The 21,827-nt window shown below is 36.2% G+C and overlaps 1 protein-coding gene across 6 annotated transcripts in view; it reads right to left on the bottom strand.

The window, feature by feature from the left end:
• PHTF2 (putative homeodomain transcription factor 2) overlaps positions 1–21,827 on the bottom strand; it is a 128,145-nt gene that overhangs the window by 48,846 nt on the left and 57,472 nt on the right. For 4 of the 6 annotated variants that reach the window (XM_058524137.1, XM_058524165.1, XM_058524184.1 and 1 more), the window contains exons 1-3: positions 17,454–17,529; positions 6,048–6,104; positions 295–364 (exon numbers count right to left, since the gene is read on the bottom strand). In XM_058524137.1, coding sequence (XP_058380120.1) covers positions 295–364; positions 6,048–6,104; positions 17,454–17,504 — 178 coding nt within the window. In that variant the 5' untranslated portion in view covers positions 17,505–17,529. Of the gene's footprint in view, positions 1–294; positions 365–6,047; positions 6,105–17,453; positions 17,530–21,827 lie in introns of those variants that run through there. The other 2 variants (XM_058524147.1, XM_058524155.1) reach the window with 1 other exon arrangement.

The raw sequence follows: 21,827 nt of genomic DNA, 5'->3' as shown, positions 1-21,827 counted from the left end.
TTGGTAATTAAAAATTATCAATTTAATTTTTATAATTGAGCCTTATAGTTTGCTAAGCAAACACAGGCTGCTCTTCTTTGATACTTAGTACTTCTTGGAATGATCTTTAGTGGAGGAAAAGTCTAGTCAGTAGTATTTAAATGCTTCCATTCTCTCTTTTTTATAGTATTATTGCCTTCATTGAGGCTCACGTTGCTTTTATTTCTACAAACATATATATCTGACCCATTTTGAATTCTGTTTCTTCAAAGTCAATTTCTAATTGCATTAAGCATTTATTTATTCAAAACTCACCTCTTACAAGATCAACATCTATGAGGTCTGGTTTCACGTGTGCTGTTTTCTTTGGTTTGTTCCGTAAACCCTATAATATATTAATAGTAGTATTGGTAAGAGAGTAGATTTTAAAAGTTCTCATCACAAGAAAAAAAAATTTGTAATGATGTATGGGGACAGATGTTAACTAGACTTATAGTGGTGATCATTTCTTAATATACAGAAACATTGAACCATTATGTTGTACAACTGAAACTAATATAATGTTATATGTCAATTATATCTCAATAAAAAAAGAAGTATTGAAATTCTCTCTCTCTCTCTCTATATATATTTAAATCCAGAATATCAGAAAAGAATCAACTTCAAAACATTTCAATTAAAAAAAAACTTTAATATACTGGACAAAAATGTAACACATTATATATTTGTTACAAATGGAACATAACTATAGTATTGTAGTAAAGTTTATTACTCTCCAAAAAGATAAATTTAAGGATGTGTGTAACATGTGAGGCCTGTTTATTACTAAAAGTAAAATTCTAAAATAAACACTACTGCTACCAATCAATTTGGATGTATAGCCTAAGATGGTCCAGGAGACTCTCGGCCCCGGATCTGCACAGGAGAGTGTTGAGGTTGGCTGAAGGAGCAGTGGCCCTGCAGGACCCTCAAGGCCTGATGCTGGGGGCGTTGCTGCAGAAAGCAGTGGATCGCAGGGCTGAGGGCAGACAGGGATGCAGACTTCTCAGCAGATGCCAGCATGTAGGGGTGGTATCAGCTGAGACCCAAAGAGGATGACTCGTTTCTCGGGGTTGCCACTATGTTCACATGCCAACCACTAATGAGACCACAATGCCACCTAATCACCTCAGAACTTAGACGCCATGCCCAGGAAGAGGAGGAGGGGAAAGCAGGAATCATGAATGGAAGTAGTTTAAACTTGGAATTATTGAACACTAAGATTAAGTTTCTGCCATCGGTATACAGAGCAGGAGCAGGGGTGGAGATCAAAATCACTGAAAAAAACTATGGAAATAAATTACACTTTATAACTTAAGACTAGGATGTTAAGAATTGGAAGAGCTGAGGTTAAACTCCTCAGGAGCCAAGTGCTCAGAGATGACACAGTGTTTAGATGATTTGTTTATTATTCATTCAATTAACCAAGTAACTGTGCAGCAAATCCTTTGGTCCTATTCAAGAAACAATGACCCCTTCAAGTAAAAATTTGATCAAGTACTGTTCGCATCTAAAATGAAGAAGAGGACAGCATTTGAGCTCACAGTTAACTGAGATGTTTAAACCAAAAATGTACCCTGAAATCAAGATGCAATTAAACTTTGAATCCCTTCAAATAGTTTGTCCATCTGAAGTTGCAAACCACCCAGAGATACAAAAACAAAAGAGAAAGAAAGGGTCAGGGTTGAAGATATAGCCATGGTAATTTTATTCAGTCGATCCTCATATTCATAGGTTCCATATTTGCAATTTACCTATTCACTAAATTCACTTGTACCTCCAAATCAATGCTTGCTGTGCTTTTGCAGTCCTTTGTGGACACATGCAGAGTGAGTGGCAAAGAACTGGACCCACCCACTGTGCACATTTCCCAGCTGAGGTCGAACAGTGCAACGCTCTGCCTTCTTGTTTCAGCTCTCACACTGTAAATAAGTGTCCCCTCCACAGTCTACTTAGTGCCATGTTTTTTGCATTTTTATGCTTTTTGTTGGTAATTTTGCTGTTAAAATGGCCCCCAAGCATAGTGCTTAAGTGCTGTGGAGCACTCCTAAGTGTCAGAAGGCTGCGATGTGCCTTATGGAGAAAACGTGTGTTAGATAAGCTGTGTTCGGGCACCAGGTATAGTGTTGTTGGCCCTGAGTTCAATGTTAATGCATCAACAATATATATTGAATATGGTGTCTTTAGACAGAGACACACCTAAAACAAGGGTATGTATTGATCAGTTGACGAAAGTGTTGTGACTAGAGGCTCGCAGGAACTTAATTCTCTGTATTTCCCCTAAAAGCAATGGTGAGTATTTGCTGATTCAGGGTATACCCTAAAATTTTTATGAAGATCGTTTTAAGAACTTAAAGTCTTTACAAGAGGAACAGTGAAGATAAATCTTGATTTATGCAATTATGTTGTTTTTCAACATGCTCATTCTACACCACCCTTTTTATATGCAATTCACTTCCTATTTTGTATTTTATTAAAACATTTATTTTGAGCTACATTATAGTCACAGAATAATCGCCAGTTTTGATAAAACTTCCCCTTCAAGGTAGCCTATTAGACTATTTAGAAGATTTAAAAAAAGAAAAAGAAAAATTTCACTGATAAATCTTCTAACATTAATGATTTTATTCACAAAAATAAAAGATATTTATCACCAAAGTGTGAACATTCATAAAATCTCATTTTAATTAAGTAGATATTTTAAGTTGGAAAATTTTAAATTGGTTTAGAGTAACCTACATTCACACAAAATAGCATAGCTTTCAGTACTAACTATAATTATGGACCTTCAAAAAGTTTAAGTGAACAAACAAAAAATGGAAACTAAGTTAGTTTTAAAAAAAAGATTTTAAAAACTACTGATTTAACTAGAAAAGTACAAACAATCAAGTACTATGAACACAATTAATCGCCAAGAATCCAAATAAAATATTCTTTATTGAATATACATTTCAGTTCCTATAGTACATTCCTAAAGTTCAATGACACAAATAGTTTGAAGTTTTGAAATTTTTAAATCTCTAAATACACAGATAATGTTGAGCCAAAAAGCTTAAAAGGGCTGTTTAAGTTTAGAAAGTACTTCTGTTTGATGATCCAGACTTCCCACACACAGAACTACTATAATACTGAGACTCCATCAAAGGACATAACCACCAGTTTCACTTTCTGGAAACCCTTTTTAGTTCCCCCCATCCCATTTTTCCTCTATAATGACTTTAAATAGCACAGTTCTTTTTGTTGAAGCTTTAAAACTCTAGTAGGTACTAAAATGGGGAAATTCCACATTTACTTTTAAATTTGGGTCAAGGTGATGAGAAAATGAAAGTTTCCAGTTATAATTTCTAAAATGTTTAAGGAAAAATAATTTGCAATTTATAAAAGATTTTATGCTGCAGCAATATCAACCATGGGTCTTTAATTGAAAAAATAAACATTTCCAAGAAATGTATTTTCATGGCTTTCTTTGATTTCTTTAGTTGTTGCTTACTGCTTTGACAGATAAGGAGAGAATCGATTACACAGAAGGATGAACACAATATATTTGGTACAGTGTTCTCTAAACAATGGGTACCTGGTTTGGGTTTTTTAAATCAAATATTAACACTAACACACCACAGTTATGCCCTTCTCTACTTTCCTTAGAATAAATGCAAAATTATTTTACACTATAAATAATCTGCCTCCACCAGAATCTTCAGAAAGAATGGAATGTGCTTTTAGGCTTGTCAACAAATTGACCCTTTTAATTCAAAATAACAAGAGTAAGTTTTAATACTGTTTTGAATTCTTCATTTACTATTACAAAGGGAGACGTGTTTCAGAAACAAGTTACAGGTCTTAGCCTTCCCTAAGTTCACCCTGTCAGCTCACCAGGTAACAACCAATATAATCCTCCTTCCTTACTCTAACCTCTATTTAGGCATTAAAAAGTTCTTTTAAAAACGAGGAAATTACGTAAGTAATGTAGTAATTTGTGATGAGTGGCTTAACACTAAAAAATTATTTATATATATATATTTTTTGTTTGTTGGTTTGTTTGAGGCTTTTAAATTTCAAAAAACATCCACATGTGCCAACTGGTAACACAACCTCTGAAGGTACTTAACATTCCCTATCCAATAAGTTAAAGACTGTCAAAGAGAATAAAAGATTTTAAGGCATCTTATGCGACCTCTCTGCTGCTCTTTATTTTCTTGACTATTCCAACTCTTCATGATGCTTTCACCAATCTACTGTCTCATGGATCTCTTACTTCTCTTTCTTCCTTCATTTTCATCTCTTCCTTTACCTATCCATTAAATGTTGATGTTTCCCAATGTTTCGTCCTCAGCCTTGTTCTCTCATCATTCAATGTAAATCCACTCACTCCTATAGCTCCATCTATATAATGTGTATAATATATAATATGTATCACACATATATATATATACCTCTCTCTCTATATATATACACACACACACTTACATACTCAGGACTCCCAAATCTCTCTCCCAAGTACCACTGTATATTTCTAAAACAGAATTCTACATTTGTTCCTCTTCTATTTCCCATCTCACTTAGTGCTGTGTGAATGAGTTGTTAAAATAGAAATTTAATCAGGTAACTTATTCTGCTCAAAATCCTTCAGTCTCTCTCACTGTTTTCCAGATTATTTCTAGACTCGGGTAAGGCAGTCAAGGCCCTACACGATGTGACTTCCATTTTCCTTTCTAGTTTTGCTCCCATCCACCCTAATCTCCTTCCTCCATCCAACCTATTACCAGTCAAGCTCCTTGAGGATTCCTGAGTCAGTCACGCGCCTTCCTTCCTTTATGTATATTTTCATATGCTCTTCATTCTGTCTGGAATGTTTTCCTCATTCTCCCAATGTCTCTCAAACTCAGCTCATGAATCACTTCCTCTCTGAAGTCTTTCCTAACCTCCCCAGGGCTGCTTCTCCCTGCACTCCCCAATAGAGACCTACACAGCTCTCTCTTAAGTAAATTTATCTCATTTGTAATTACGCCTCTCATCTACAAGATTATAATCTATTTCCTATTTTTCCCCATGATTTAATCCTATATTTAACACATAGTAGGTACTTACCGCAACTTTAACTACATTAATTCTTCATGAAAATAGTTTAAAGATTAAAATTGACAAATGCCAAAGAATCTTGCTCTTTATTATAGATGACTGTCTAAACACTGAGATTTTTTTGACAGATTTTTAAGTACCTACAGACATTGGTTTACAATCTAATGTAAACCTTTCTGTACAAATAGAAAATGTCAAGCAACTAAAGTAACATTCTCTGGGCCCAGATTAAATTTAGCTCGTGCAGAAACACACTGATTAGTATTATCTATGCAAATGAAAAATATAAATCTTATTACCAAAAAGGAGTGATTGCTGAGAAACAGAACAAATTTAGTTAAAAAATAGTTTTCATGCTATCAAGGTAGCCTATGAGAATGTCTTATCAGCATAAGTGATTACATATTCAAGAAGAAACTACCTACTACAGAAACATTTTAATTAATGCTTTATTTCCTAAATTCTTTTAAAAAATGACCAACTTTTCAGCGACCCTATTTGCGCCCAAGTCATTCTGTTAGTAGCACCAAAAAGCGGATCTCAATTAAGCAGGGCAGCAACTTGCACAGGATCACTCAGGCGGGAAAAATCCTGAAACACTTACCAGTTTAATAAACTGTACAGAGCAATGACAGCATCAAAAGGGAGGAAAAGCAAACTAGAAGTATAAGGTGACAAGTGAAAGGGGAAAAGAGCTGACAAAAAATAACCATTAGAAATTAAATTTTAAAAGAACAGAAAGATGCTAAAAAGAAAAAAATCATCAGAGGTAAAGACACATGACTATGCTATCATAAAAGAGTTTACCTCTTTATTTAGAAGTTTGGAAAGAATAACATAATATTAATTTATACCTTAAAAGTATATGGAAAGATATTAAATAAAATGTGGTTAACAATCAATTTATAGAATTATGTTTCAGAATACACAAAATGAAATAAACTTGTTACCTTGATTTCTCTTTGTTCAACAGATTTTTCCCATATTTGTTGATCATATGCTCCAATCTATAAAAATAAATAAAAGATACTACATAAATGATCATTGTTGGTACCCATCCAATAGGTATAACTCTGCATTACAAGCAACTCAGAGTTCATTCAGCACAGATTAGATTCAGCTTTGTCTCAGACTTCTATGATCAATACTGTACTGCAGTGGTTCTCAAAATATGGTTTCAGAACCAGCAATTCTAGCATAACCGGGTCACTTGTTAGAAATGCAAACTCTCTGGCCTCACTCCCAAGTTACTGAATCAGAAATATGGGTGCGGCATCCACAACAATTCATGTTTTAAAAATCCCTCTAGATGATTCTGATACACCACTAAAGTTTGAAAACCATTGCCCTAAAGAATCCATTATTTTAAATAAACACAATTGTTATAGCTCTGGTACATTCAAGAAAAAAGTCCCAAGTGACAAATCCTTTATGGAGTTCTTTTTAAAGAAAAAAATACCAATATTCTACAGAATTAAAAATTTATAAACATGTAGACCACAATTACCATTGGATTAACGTTTAAATTGAAAAATAAAGTCATGAAAGTAACTGAAGAAAAAGGGAAAGCCTCAAGAAGTAGAATTCCTTGTAGCTTCTATGCCTACTACTCTTAGATGCTGGAAAGTTCTCTGAACTATATCTTCACTGGGGCAGGAAAAACAAACCATCCTTCCTGTTCTTCCCCAAGTTCTTTGCCGTTACCTCCTGTTGTCTCCAGTTTCTACTTAATTCCCTATATCCAAAGGGACACTGAAATTGGTCAACAGCCTATAGTTTCACCTGAGGATTTTCATTATTAGCACTAATTGAAAATTAAAATCCTGAGAAATTAAAATTACTCCATATAATTACAGTTAAGAAACTAGAGACAGATATCATAGGAAATTTAGGGAAAAGCCTTTTCTGACTAACAACATCATTCTATCTAGAAGTCCTTTTATCTACACATTATTTATTTATTTATTTTTTTGCTGAGGAAGATTCACCCTGAGCTAACATCTGTGCCAATCTTCCTCTATTTTGTATGTGAGTTGCTGCTACAGCATGGCCACTGATGAGTGGTGTAGGTCTGCAACCAGGAACCGAACCCGGGCCGCCAAAGCGGGGTGCATCGAACTTAAGCACTATGCCACAGGGCCAGCCCTGTTTATTTTTTTAACATGCAAAACGAGTTTATTTGGGAATAGACAGAGGAATTGCAATGTTTTCATTTTCTTTGAATAAATACCCAGATGTGGAATTGTTAGAGCATATGGTAGTTCTATTTTTAATTTTCTGAAGAACCTCCATATTGTTTTCCATAGTGGCTGCATCATTTTACATTCCCATCACAGTGTACGAGGGTTCCCTTTTCTCCACATTCTTGCCAGCATGTGTTATTTGTTGTCTTTTTGATAACAGCCATTCTGACAGGTGTGAGGTGATTAACCTTACTGTGGTTTTGATTTGCATTTCCCTGATTATTAGTGATGTTGAGCATCTTATCATGTGTCTGTTGGCCATCCGTATGTCTTCTTTGAGAAAATGTTTATTCAGGTCCTCTGCCCATTTTCCAATCAGAATTTTTGGTTTTGGAAATTGAGTTGTATGAGTACTTTACATATTTTGGATATGAAGCCTTTATCAGATATATCATTAGCAAATATCTTCTCTCATTCAGTAGGCTGCCTTTTCATTTTGTTGATGGTTTCTCTGGCTGTGTAAAAGCTTTTTAGTTTGATGTAGTCACATTTATTTTTGCTTTTGTTGCCTTTGCCTGAGGAGATAGATCCATAAAAATATTGCTAAGATGGATGTCAAAGAGCTGACTGACTGCCTATGTTTTCTGCTAGGAGTTTTATGGTTTCAGGTCTTACATTTTGAGTTTATTTTTATATATGGTGTAAGAAAGTGGTCTAGTTTCATTCTTTTGCATGTGGCTGTCTAGTTTTCCCAGCACCATTTATTGAAGAGATTATCTTTTCCCCATTGCGTATTCTTGCCTCCTTCGTCATTGGTTAATCGACCGTATAAGTGTGGGTTTATTTCTGGGCTCTCTATTCTGTTCCACTGATCTATGTGTCTGTTTTTGTGCCAGTATGATACAAATTTGATTACTATTTATAGTTCAAAATCAGGGAGCATGATACCTCCAGATTTGTTCTTCCTTCTCAAGACTGCTTTGGCTATTAGGGGTCTTTTGTGGTTCTATACAAATTTCAGGATTATTTGTTCTAGTTCTGTGAAAAGTGCCATTGGTATTTTGATAGGGATTGCACTGAATCTGTAGATTGCTTTGGGTAGTATGGACATTTAAAAAATATTAATTCTTCTAATCCATGAGCATGGTATATTTTTTCATTTATTTGTGTCATCTTCAATTTCTTTCATCAATGTCTTATAGTTTTCAGAGCACAGGTCTTTCACCTCCTTGATCAACTTTATTCCTAGGTATTTTATTCTTTTTGATGTGATTTTAAATGAGATTGTTTTCTTAATTTCGCTTTCTGATTGTTATTAGTGTAGAGAAATGCAACAGATGTCTGTATACTGATTTTGTATCCTGCAACTCTACTGAATTCATTTATTAGTTCTAATATTTTTTTGGTGGGGTCTTTAGGGTTTTCTATATATAGTATCATGTTGTCTGCAAATAGTGACAGTTTTACTTCTTCCTTTCTAATTTGGATGCATTTTATTTCATTTTCTTATCTGAGTGCTGTGGCTAGGACTTCCAATACTATGTTGAATAAAAGTGGTAAGAGTGGGCATCCTTGTCTTGTTCCTGATCTTAGAGGAAATGCTTTCAGCTTCTCACCATTGAGTATGATGTTAGCCATGGGTTTGTCATATATGTCCTTTATTACATTGAGGTATGTTCCCTCTATACCCACTTTGTCAGAGTTTTGATTATGAATGGATAGTGTATTTTGTTGAATTCCTTTTTCTAAATCTATTGAGATGATCATATGACTTTTATCCTTCACTTTTGTTAATGTTAATGTTTGTTAATGTTGATTGATTTGTGGACACTGAAACATCCTTCCACCCCTGGGATAAATCCCATGTGATCATGGTGTATGACCCTTTTAATGTATTGAATTCAGTTTTCCAATATTTTGTTGAGGATTTCTGCATCTATGTTGCATCAAGGATATTGGAATTTCCTTTTTCTGTAGTGTTTTGCCTGCTTTTGGTATGAGGATAAGGCTGTCCTTGTAGAAGGTGTTTGGAAGCATTCCTTCCTCTTCAATTTTTTGAAATAGCTTGAGAAGGACAGATATTAACTCTTCTTTAAATATTTGGTAGGATACACCTGTGAAGCAGTCTGGCCCTGGATTTTTGTTAGTTGGGAGTTTTTTGATTACTCATTCAATTTCATTACTAGTAACTGGTCTGTTCAGATTTTCTATTTCTTCCTGATTCAGTCTTGGATGATTGTATGTTTCTAGGAATTTATTCATTTCTTCCAGGTTGTCCAATTTGTTGGTGTATAATTGTTCATAGCAATCTCTTATGATCATTTGTATTTCTGTGGTGTTGGTTGTGACATCTCTCTCTTCTTTCATTTCTGATTTTATTTATTTGGGCCCTCTCTCTTTTTTTCTTGATGAATCTGGCTAAAAGTATATCAATTTTTTTTTATCTTTTCAAAGAACCAGGTCTTAGTTTCAATGATCTTTTCCATTGTTTTTTCAGTCTCTATTTCATTTATTTCGGCTCTAATCTTTATTATTCCCTTCCTTCTACTAACTTTGGAGTTTATTTGTTCTTTTTCTAGTTCCTTTAGATCTAAGGTTAGATTATTTGAGATTTTTCTTCTTTCCTGAGGTAGGCCTGTTTTGCTATGAATTTCCATCTTACAACTGCTTTTGCTGTGTCCCATAGATTTTGGAATGTTGTGTTTCCATTTTCATTTGTCTCAAGGTATTTTTTCATTTCCTCTTTGATTTCTTCATTGACCCATTTGCTGTAGCATGCTGTTTAGCCTCCATGTATTTGTGTTTTTTCCAGTTTTCTTCTTGTAATAGATTTCTAGTCTCATAACCATTATGGTCAGAAAAGATGCTTGATATGATTTCAGTCTTCTTAAATTTATTGAGATTTGTTTTGTGGCCTAACATGTGATCTATCCTGGAGAATGTTCCATGTGCACTTGAAAAGAATATGTATTCTACTGTTTTTGGTTGGAATGTTCTGTATATATCTATTAAGTCCACCTGATCTATCGTGTCATTTAAGACCAATGTTTCCTTGTTGATTTTCTGTCTGGATCATCTATCCATTGACATAAGTGGAGTGTCAAAGTTCCCTACTATTATTGCATTACTGTTAATTTCTCCCTTTTTCTTTCATAATTTTCTTATTCCTCTTTGGCCTTTTCCATTTAACATTTCTTGTAAGGCTGGTTTAGCGGTAATGGACAACTTTAGCTTTTGCTTGTCTGAAAAACTCTTTATCTCTCCTTCAATTCTGCATGATACCCTTGCCGGGTAGAGTATTCTTGGTTGTAAGTTTTTTCCTTTCAGAACTGTGAATATATCGTGTCACTCCCTTCTGGCCTATAAAGTTTCTGCTGAAAAATCAGCTGATGGTCTTATGGGGGTTCCCCTGTACGTAACTAGGTGTTTTTCTCTTGCTGCTTTTAAGATTCTCTCTTTAACTTTTAACATTTTAATTATAATATGTCTTGGTGTGGGTCTCTTTGGGTTCATCTTATCTGAGACTCTCTGTGCTTCCTGGACTTGAATGTCTATTTCCTTCACAAGATTGGGGAAGTTTTCAGCCATTATTTCTTCAAATAGGTTTTCTGTCCCTTTCTCTCTCTCTTCTCCTTCTGGGATCTCTATAATGCGAATGTTAGTACACTCGATGTTGTCCCAGGGGTCCCTTAAGCTATCCTTGCTTTTTTAAAATTCTTTTTTCTTTTTGCTGTTCTAATTGGGTGATTTTCACTACTCTGTCTTCCAGATTGCTGATCCATTCTTCTGCATCATCTAATCTACTGTTGATTCCCTCTGGTGTATTTTTCATTTCAGTTATTGTATTCTTCAACCCTGATTGGTTCTTTTTTATATTTTCTATCTCTTCACGAAAGTTCTGTGTTCATCCATTCTTCTCCCAAGTTTGGTGAACATCTTTATGATCATTACTTTGAAGTCTGTCTGGTAGATTGCTTATTTCTGTTTTGTTTAGCTCTTTTTCTGAGGTTTTGTCTTCTTTTGTATGGAACATATTCTTCTGTCTCCTCATTTTGCCTAACTCTCTGTATTTGTTTCTATGTATTAGGTAGATCAGTTACGTCTCCCGGTCTTGAAGAGGTGGCCTTATGTAGAAGGTGTCCTGTGCAGCTTAGTAGCACAATCCCCCTGGTCACCAGAGCCAGGTGCTTCATGTGTGTCTTCTGTGTAGTCTGTGTACACCCTCCTGTTGTGCCTAAGCTGCGACTGTTGCAGGTGCATTGGTGTGCGGGGATTGCCCCCCCCCAGGGCAGGAGCTGCTTTGGAGGGATGTCGGCTGGGTGGGTCCGCAGGAGAATGACAGGACAGAGTTAGTGGTGCTAGCAAGGTAGACGGGGAGTGTTAGAAATGGCACCCACCAGGGCTGGGCTGGCTAGGTAGAAGGATAGTACAAAAAAACAGAAAATGGCACACAACAGTGCTTCCATCCCCAGAGAAAGTTCCAACAGGCCCCTGCCCCTCCGGCACACACTCTAAAATTAGTCAATGAATCTCCTTCACATATAACCCAGGCACTTTTCAAACTGCTGCCTCTGCACTGGGACTCAAAGCTAGTGAGTTTGTGCAAGTACCCTTTAAGAGTAAAGTCTTGAGTTCCTATAGCTCTCTGGCTCTCCTGGATGTAAGCCCTGCTGGTTTTCAAAACCAGATGTTGAGGGCTCATCATCCCAGTGCACGTTCCCTGGGCTAGGAAGCCTTACTCATCTGGGACAACCTCTGCAGTTGTGATATCCCTCCCACTTGTGGGTCACGGCCCCGAGGGGGCGGGGAGAGGTGAGTCCTGACTAGCCCTCATCTCCGCCCCTCCTACCCATCTCAATTTGGCTTCTTTATATCCTCATTGAGGATATAAAGAGAGAATCTGTTCTGCTAATCTTCAGGTCAATTTCAGTGATAGTTGTTCTACATGTAATTGTAGTTTTGGTGTGTCCGTGGGAGGAGGTGAGCTAAGGATCTTCCTACTCTGCCATCTTGATCCAATCTCCTACACATTATTTTTTAAAATCTCGTTTCAAGAAATGAGAACTTGAGGGGCCAGCCCAGTGGCATAGTGGTTAAGTTCTTACACTCCACTTTGGTCACCCAGGGTTTGCAGGTTCGAACCCCAGGCATGGACCATCGTACCGTTCATCAAGCCATGCTGTGGCGGCGTCCTACATACAAAAAAATGGAGGAGGATGGGCAAAGGTGTTAGCCCAGGGCCAATCTTCCTCAGCAAAAAGAGGACTGTCAACAGATGTTAGCTCAGGGCCAAACTTCCTCACAAAAAAAAAAAAGAAATGAGAAATTGAGAATACGAGAATGGTTCAAAGATAGACGTGAAGGAGATAGAATAAAATGAGTATTAAATCATTCTATAAACGATTCCCTAAGAGCCCTTCCTTTCTATTATTCTCTCTTAAACATTATCTTATTCACACTAATTTCTCTGGTCCTTTAAATCCTGTTCTCTTTTCCATCACTTTTCTCTGATTCCTTTCTTATTTTTAAAATCACTTCACGATACAATATACCCTGCAAATTAAAATCTTATAACACCTAGATCAAGCCATATAGATTGAATAACTCACTTATATGTAACCAAAATTGCCACTAGTTTGTATAAAGCAGGGTTAAGAAGCCCTAGGTGAGCAATCACCAACTGATTAGACCTAATGGTAGAGCTGACCTGCAGTGACCAGTTGCCCCTTACCCTCTTTAAATTCTGAATTCAATCAAACAATCATCTTCCTTAAAATCAGAAAAGGTAAGTATGGGAACATAGATTCCACAGGAGTAATTCTGCTCTAACTTGATAATTCAGAATGACTGAGCTTAATTCAATCAAAATTTATTTTTAAAATGTGTAACTCTTTCAACACACTGCATACTTTTTAGTGAAACAACCAAAACTAATAAAGAGTAAGTAAAAATATGTTTTAATAATTATTTTGGCAGTATTTTGTTTTCATGTACAAAATAATGCAAAAAATTCTCTTTAAAAAGAATTGTTTTTATTTCAAGAATACAGACAAGGTAATATATGTCCCATAATCCTAAAATCAGGGAAAATAAAATAATGCATATGCAATAGACCAAATCAGAACGGTATGTCAGTCATTGGCATAACTAGGTTCATTACCAGCATGGTACTCAATAGTTCCAGGTTTAAAAAGGCACAGAAAGTCTAATAAAACTTGCAGCAAAACAGTGGCTAAAAGTAGAAAAGTTTTTTGAAGGCTCAGGTATGTGTAAATAGCAGAATGCAACTCTAAAAAAGGGCAGCAGTCGGGGACAAAAGGATATTAAAAGGATAAAGATGGCTTGTTTTACTGGAGAACCAATTTTTTTCAAAGATTTGATGGGTGAGAGAAAGGACAACTTTTACTGTAATAGAATACCTTGTGGGATCTAATTTTTTTAACTAGATAAGTGTCATTTTCAATCACAAGCAATTCAATGTCTCCACAAGTGAAGACGTCAGTTCTCCTTTGCAGCAGACTTTTTTTGTTTTGAAAATACTACCAGAATGGATCCTTTAGTTACATACACAAATAGACTACTTTCTTGAAGGAAACTGTGAAGGTACAGTTAACCTAAATGCAAGCGCTTCAGGAGATGTTCAGGGTTCTGCTTAGTGTTGTATATGCCACTAACAAATTACTCTTAAATATGACTTCAGACTGAGTCATCTCTGAAAATGGTTTTGCGGGATATGTATGGAATAAGCATCATGAGTCAAGGTAGTGGCAGGATCCTAGAAGGAACAAGGAAGGAATTCTAAAGACCCCTTCTGACCTAAAGACTTGCTTTACTCTACACTGAAATTTGGCAAGATAGATCAGAACACCTGTGGCTGGGGTCAAGCTTTTCCCCTGAAAGAAACATAACCTTATGGTCAGTCATCATAGAGCAAGAAAAGAAGTGAAACTTAGACTGAAGAAGAGAAGAACCATCTTCTCAAGACAGGGAAGAAAAATTTGCATAGCTGTGCTAACAAAATTAAAAAACAAACAAATAACAAGTTTTCCAAAGGTTCTATCCTACCTTTGACATACAAATACTTGGCAGGCCTGACTAAGTCACCTCAACTTCATAGCTATTTCTTTTTTGTATTTCTTCTAAAATTAAATCACAAGGCAAATTTCAACTATAGTTCTCTGTGAAAAATCAAGAAGTAATAACTACATTATTATTTTTTTTTTTCCCAAGGAAAATCAGCCCTGAGCTAACATCCATGTCAATCCTCCTCTGTTTGCTGAGGAAGACCGGCTCTGAGCTAACATCTATTGCCAATCCTCCTCCTTTTTTTTTGCCAAAGCCCCAGCAGATAGTTGTATGTCATAGCTGCACATCCTTCTAGTTGCTGTATGTGGGACGCCGCCTCAGCATAGCCGGAGAAGCAGTGCGTTGGTGTGCGCCCGGGATCCAAACCCAGGCCGCCAGTAGCGGAGCCTGCGCACTTAACCACTAAGCCACGGGGCTGGCCCCACTACATTATTTTTTAAATGCTAGCCAAAAGATTAAAGGAAGCTCAGTAGTAATATTTGTCTAACAAAACATGAATTTTAATCAGATCCTTCAATTGAGAAAAAAAATATTATGTAATATTGGCCACTTCCAAATTTCAGCTACCTCCTGACTGCTCTCCCCTGCCACTCACAATGCCTCCACTGTTTGGGTATTTAGAAAAGTGCCTAATGTTCTTTGGGAACAAAAGGATATATATGCAAATAATGCTTTGTAAGACTTAGAAATATCAAGGTAATTAAAGATTGAGTAGTTCTATGGCTTTCCAATCATATTCTTCACAAGTGATGATCTGTTTCAAGGAGGGAAAAACATTGTTTCCATTGTATTGTAAGAGAAGACTCTGGAATTCTGATTTACATTTGATTTGCAGCCAACAGTTCTGTGCGTGTTAAGAAAGTGAAGTTCATTCTCTGGTGCCTGGCTATGGTAAGCAATTTTATCAAGGCTCTGGTTATTACTCCCACAGATGCCCTTAACGCCTTAAGCCTCTGGTCTACTCTTAACCAACCAGAGCTGACCTAATATCAGCTTTTTTTAGCTGGTCCCAGAAGACCAACCACTTTGCCCTCTACAGATTCATCCTGTATCTTCAACAACAGGTCTGGCAATCGTACACTGATCTCTTACAATACACTCCCCATAATAACAGCAAGGAGGACTCTAAATTTTCTTCCCACAAGCTTTAATTCCTAATTACCGTGAATATTACCATCCTGGCAGAACATCTAGCCAACTACTTCATCTACTAAGATTGAAGCCATAGACGCAAATGTTTTCATTTTCTGTCTTCTCCATCTACAGTATCTGTCTTCTCATCTAATTTATTTTCTTTCCTCCTATCCTTATAAATTAACTTTGAGCCATTACAGAGGTTAAGATTGATAAAAACAAACCAAAAAATACCTGAGAGAGCAGCTTCCTGAAAGTGGTAAAAAAATTAAAAAATTTAAAGAAAAAAAGTGAAAAGAAATTGAGATACTATACTTTAGTAATATCAAACAGATTAAAATTGAATTAAATGAATACTCTAGATGTTTTCTGATGTACTGAAAACTGTTAAAAAAGGAAAATGTAAAAGTTATAAATTTGAAATTAATGTAGCTAATATGCTACATTAAATACATATGTAAATATATATAACAAACATTTACAAGGATACATGAAATCATTAATAGCGATTATCTCTGAGAAGCATAGAAGAAAACAGCACTTTTACTTCTGCTTTATATTCACTGATGCTGTTTCACTTTTTTCCCCCACAATGGATATGTACTGCTTTCATAAAGCAAGATTCTAACCAAGGTCTGGTGGACTCCAAAGTAATTTGAACTAGTTACCTAAAAAATTAATATGTTTCTGTCACTGAATAGTATCTTGACAGGGAATCATCTACCTTCACCTATCATCATTTTACTTTTTCATTTTCTTATACACTGAGACAAGCAAAAGAGGGAAGGGGAAAAAGAGAGGAGGACAGGGAGAGGCAGATGAAGGAGGGGAAGTAAGGGATGGAGAGGGATGAGGCAGGGGAGGATTGGTAGGTAGAGAAAAAGATTGTCTAGGTATCTGCCTGAGATAGTTCTGACTTCTAAGAAAAAAATTTGTAATGAATATGATGGTATCAAGAGTACAAACGTTAAAACCTAGATAATTAGATGGTAAAGAATGGGAAACATGTATCATCTAGGAATTCTAGAAAACAAGTATCTTTGAAAAACAATTTGAAAAGCTACTCTTAGGCGATTTGATTACTTCTTAGGTCATCACTTTCAGAACAGCAGTGGCTCAGATATCAAGAGGCTAAAGAGAAGAGAAGGTGTCTTGCTTCAAAAAGGTAGTTACCAATAGTTTAATTAGATTAAGTGCTTAGATAAAAGATTTAGAGTTCACAAATAAATATAAGCAGGGCAAATGGAGGCCCAGATTTGCACATATATTTTAAGTACCTAATTTCCTTAACTAATGAACAGATAAACCGTAATACTATATGTCAAAAGTCCTAATTTTTCCTACTACTACCATGCTCAGTTTCATTTTTTGGAATCTCATTTCAGAAACTCTGAAAAGCAAGCTATTAATTCTCACAAACACCAAATTTAATTCAAAAGGTTAACACAGAGCCCAAATCTCTTCGTAGCTTGGCCCACTCAACAAACATCAGAGGCCAATCATGTGCCAGGACAAATGTAGTCTACCTTTGTTACCAAGAGTGTTTCTGTTAAAAGTATGACAAAAATACCCTCAAGGCACGAGGTCAGATGAGAGAATCTCTTGAGCCAATTTCTCCTTAAAAAAAAGAAAAAAAGTAAAAGAAAGAGATGCCTGTGCCCTTGGTGATCCTTTCCTTCCCAAAACGGATAGTAAATATATCCTATTTTTTCTGTGACTATTGTTTTTTGTACACGCATCACCACCTATAAGACCCTAATAGGCAAAGGTCATGTTGCTTTTACACCTATGACAAGTCCCATATTTCAATAGTGATTTAATAGCTGTACAACCAAAGATAATTAATTTTTACCTTTGAGTCTTTTTATAAAAATAAGAGTTATCAATCAGAAAATACCCTTTGTTGTATTGGTAGTGTTGTTTTTTAATCCTTGGTTTTCCCCACTGCCTTACTCGATCAGCTCTTAATGTCTGCTGACAGGAGTAGAAAAGACCCTGGACCATGCTGCAGAACTGGATTTTCAGCCTGCCTCCACCATGACTGGTCCTTTGGTCTTGGGCAAGTTTCTTGACCTGTGAATCTCTGTAAAACGGGGACAACAAAACATACTTCAAGAACTGGAATGTAAAAAGATAGTGTCTGGTATATATCTTGTGCTCCGTAAATATTAGTTCCTTCCTTTCTTAGCAAATCTCAATTTCTCTAGGCCTCAAACACCACATTTTTAAATTTATAAAGTTGAACTATATTTAAATTAATTTATGACAATATTTACACTCACTAATGATGATTTGGATGCCATGGACAATTTTTTTATGGACCAGAATGGGAAGAGAAAAGACTCAATGCTACTGTGAAAAAAGGTAGAACCAATAGGGGTAGCTAGAAATGTCTGGGCAGAAGGTACAAAGAAGAAAGCAAAAACAAGGGTGTGGAGATAAATGTCTTTTTCTTAATTAATAATCAATATAATATTTTTTAAAAATTGTTTACAGTTTATAAATGAAGACAGAGCTGTCAACACCCAAAATTTCATTTGCCCAGACACTAAACTATATGGCTTTCTGGGCCGGCCCGGTGGCTTAGCGGTTAAATGCGCGTACTCTGCTACTGGCAGCCTGGGTTCGGATCCCGGGCGCGCACCGACGCACTGCTTCTCCAGCCATGCTGAGGCCATGTCCCACATACAGCAACTAGAAGGATGTGCAACTACGACACACAACTATCTACTGGGGCTTTGGGGAAGAAAAAAAGGAGCAGGATTGGCAATAGATGTTAGCTCAGAGCCGGTCTTCCTCAGCAAAAAGAGGAGGATTAGCACGGATGTTAGCTCAGGGCTGATCTCCCTCACAAAAAAAATAAAAATAAAAAAAAATAAACTATATGGCTTTCATTCTCACAAGGATCCATCTACAAGGTAAAAAAAGAAATTGAGGGGTTGAGCAATATAACAAAATTAAAGTTACTGAACAATTAGTGGATCTGAGAATAAAATATTAATCACCAATGAAAGAAAATTTATATCTATAATCCCCAAAATTATGTTGTCATGGTGAACATTCCAAAATGACACTCACTACTTCTATTCATATTGCCAAAACATACTGAAGAAACAATTAGGGCTACTAAAAACCATTAGGATTGATTAACCTTCAGATAAATCTCTACCCAGAATTAGCAGAAACTAATTCTTTTGACTTTTTTTTTTACTTTTAATTCCAAAGTAAAGTTCTCAATGCTTTGAATATCAAACAGGTTTTCACTGTTCTTTGCTCAAAACTACTTCCTCCCAAACGAATTTGTCTATTGAATGCCTAGGAATATCTCTGAGTCCTTATAACTGCTCCTAAAAAGCTGTGTTTCTAACCTACCGTCTTGCATAGCAATTCCCATTACTTCTCCATTTATATGCTATCCTATTCTGTTCTCATGTTTTTTTCACAATGTCCTATTTTAATCAACATATTGTCCAATGTTTCTGACTGCCCATTATACACACACATACACATCTCTATAGAAGCCACTCAGGTGACTTTAATGATGAAATCAAATGAGGAAGTTCAATCATTTCATTACACAATATAAACTATGAATGATGATAATGTCAGACAAAAAGGTGAGGATATACCAAGAGCTAGTAACTCTTCTGAATGTATAACAACTGCCAAATTATTTTATCAAATCTTTAACTCTTTCTGAATCAGTCTTTTCTTAGAACTCTAAAAAACAAATGAGAAGCCAAATCAGAGAAGCCTTTTATTCCAATTATTAAAATATTCCTCTATAATTCTAGTGTTATTTGGGGGAGGGGAGGACCTGAAATGGGAAAGTATTCAAAGTTAAGATATCTTAATTGGGGAAAGAAGTCTAAACCATGGAATAAATATGCTTTGCTTATAAATAATTATAAGGTTTCTTTACACCTTCTTTGTTTCAACTGTCATTTATTTCTTCTGCTATCAATTATTAGCAGCATCATATCATAACAAAAGTGTTACTATAGAGGGGCTGGCCCAGTGGCCTAGTGGTTAAGTTCATGCGATCCACTCCGGCGGCCCGGGGTCTGCAGGTTTGGATCCTGGGTACAGACCTACACACCACTTATCAAGCCATGCTGTGGCAGGCATCCCACATATAAAGTAGAGGAACATGGGCGCAGATGTTAGCCCAGGGCCAATCTTCCTCAGCAAAAAGAGGAGGATTGGCAATGGATATTAGCTCAGGGGTAATCTTTCTCACCAAAGATTCTTACTGTAGAAAAGTAAAGCTGTTTGAGTAGAAGGCAAATAAAAAAAACTTTTTTAAAAGATTAAAATCTTTTTTGGGGAGGAGAACATAACTTTTCAAGGAAGAAAACAGATTTATAGAATTCAATCAATTTTAAAACACATATTAAGCTAGCCTCTGACATTTGGAGCAAAACACCAAAGTTTGGAAACACATTCTCATCTGCAGATACTAAAATCTAGCTAATTAGCAAAGATTCCATTCATTATAAGTAATAACAGCGAAAGCCACTTGAAATCTGACCACATATTGTCAGGTTATGCATCATCTAAAACCACACTCTTCCCTGCATTAACCCCAAGAATAGTGTAATACAGGCCACACACATATAAGCAAATCATGAATCACGACCAAGTTCCTACTGCCTAAGGAAAGCCAGTTAATGATATAGTAAACACTTACTCAAATTTAGAAAAGTCTTGAAGAATATTATTTTTTTAAATTGAGGTATAATTGACATACAACATTATATTGGTTTCAGATGTACAAGGTAATGATTTAATATTTATATATGCTGTGAAATATCACCACAGTAAGTCTGGTTACCATCCATCACCATACAAAGTTACAAAAAAAAATTTTTTTTCTTCTGATGAAAACTTTTAAGATTTACTCTCTTGGAAACTTTCAAATATATACTACAATACTATTGACTATAGTCACCATGCTGTACATTACATCCCGTGACTTATTTATTGAAGAGTGTTCTTTAATTAAACAAAGAGAGATGATTATGGTACACTCTAAGTAGTTACAAATCCAAAGAAAAAATATTCAGAGAGTTAGTTATAATTCAAAGCAGAATGAAGTAAGCACTATTGTACTATACCTCAGTGAGAGATGGTCCAAAAAAGAGCAATACTTGTGAGGTAAAATGTTCAAGAATAGGAAACTCACTGGATATGGATGGAGCAAGAGAGAGCGATAAAGACAACAATTTCTGGCTTAAGTACCTGGGACTACACTGGTATCATTAACCATGACATGGAATAAAAACAGGTCTGAAAAAGGCCGTTGGAGCTATCAAACAGCTATGAATTATGGTTAGAGTTCAAAAGAGTTGGGAAGGTATGAAATTTGGAACTCAGCAGCATAAACTAAGTGTTTATGTGGTCAATTTGATAATCTAAGGAAATAGAACAGCTTAAGGAGATCAAGAACAAAATATTAAGAAGGATAAATATTCAACTGGAGAAGAGAAGTATCAAAGTCAGGTAAGCAGACTTAGAAAAATCAGTCAGGTAGGAAGACAACTGGGACAATAAACTATAACAAAAGCCAAACAAGGAAAGAGTTTCAAGAAAGATGGTAAAATAAGGAGAGCTAAAAATATTGAAACATTTTGAGGTGTTAAACATGTTCATGTCAAATAATCCAGATTTCATTTTGATAGTAGGCAAAGTCATTAACTGAGATACGGAAGCTGGGGAGTTTGGGGAATACGGGATAAAGAGGGTAAGAAACCACCACTCGAGGAGATAGAACACGTGTCAACTAGAGTGTTAGATTAGGGATACCAGGAAGAGCAGATGCAGCTGAGTTGGTATTAGAAGCAGTCAGCTGGGTTATGTTTGTATTTTTCCTTTTACCATCAAGGTTCAACAGTCCAGGATCAGGAGGCGAAGAATTAAATACACACACACACACACACACACACACACACACACCTCTTGCCACCAAATACCCCCAATATGCCAAGCATAATGCTATGCAAGGCCCCTCAGTAAGTCTTCAAACTGTATAGCTTCCTATCTTTTCTCCCTGCTTCTCCTGAACAATTCAGTGCTAAAGCCATTAGATGAGGTAGAGCAATGGGGACCCCAAGCAGAGTGTCAGAGAGTCTGACACATGGGGGTGGCCAGGCATGGGGTATCAGCCCAAATGGGGTGTAACGGGGGACCTTGTGAGGTAAAGGGAGTCAAAGGCTGAGCAGGGTGAGGAGGGTGACCACATGTGGGGGTGCAGCAGCACAGAGTGTTGAAGCCCAAGGAGGACATCCACTTGGAGGATATCCTGATGTGGGGCGTTGGAACCCAAGA

This window comes from Diceros bicornis, chromosome 3, assembly GCF_020826845.1.
Source record: "Diceros bicornis minor isolate mBicDic1 chromosome 3, mDicBic1.mat.cur, whole genome shotgun sequence".
NCBI lineage: Eukaryota > Metazoa > Chordata > Mammalia > Perissodactyla > Rhinocerotidae > Diceros > Diceros bicornis.
Note: the sequence above shows the minus strand (reverse complement) of the source record. Positions and strands in the feature narration are given on the sequence as shown.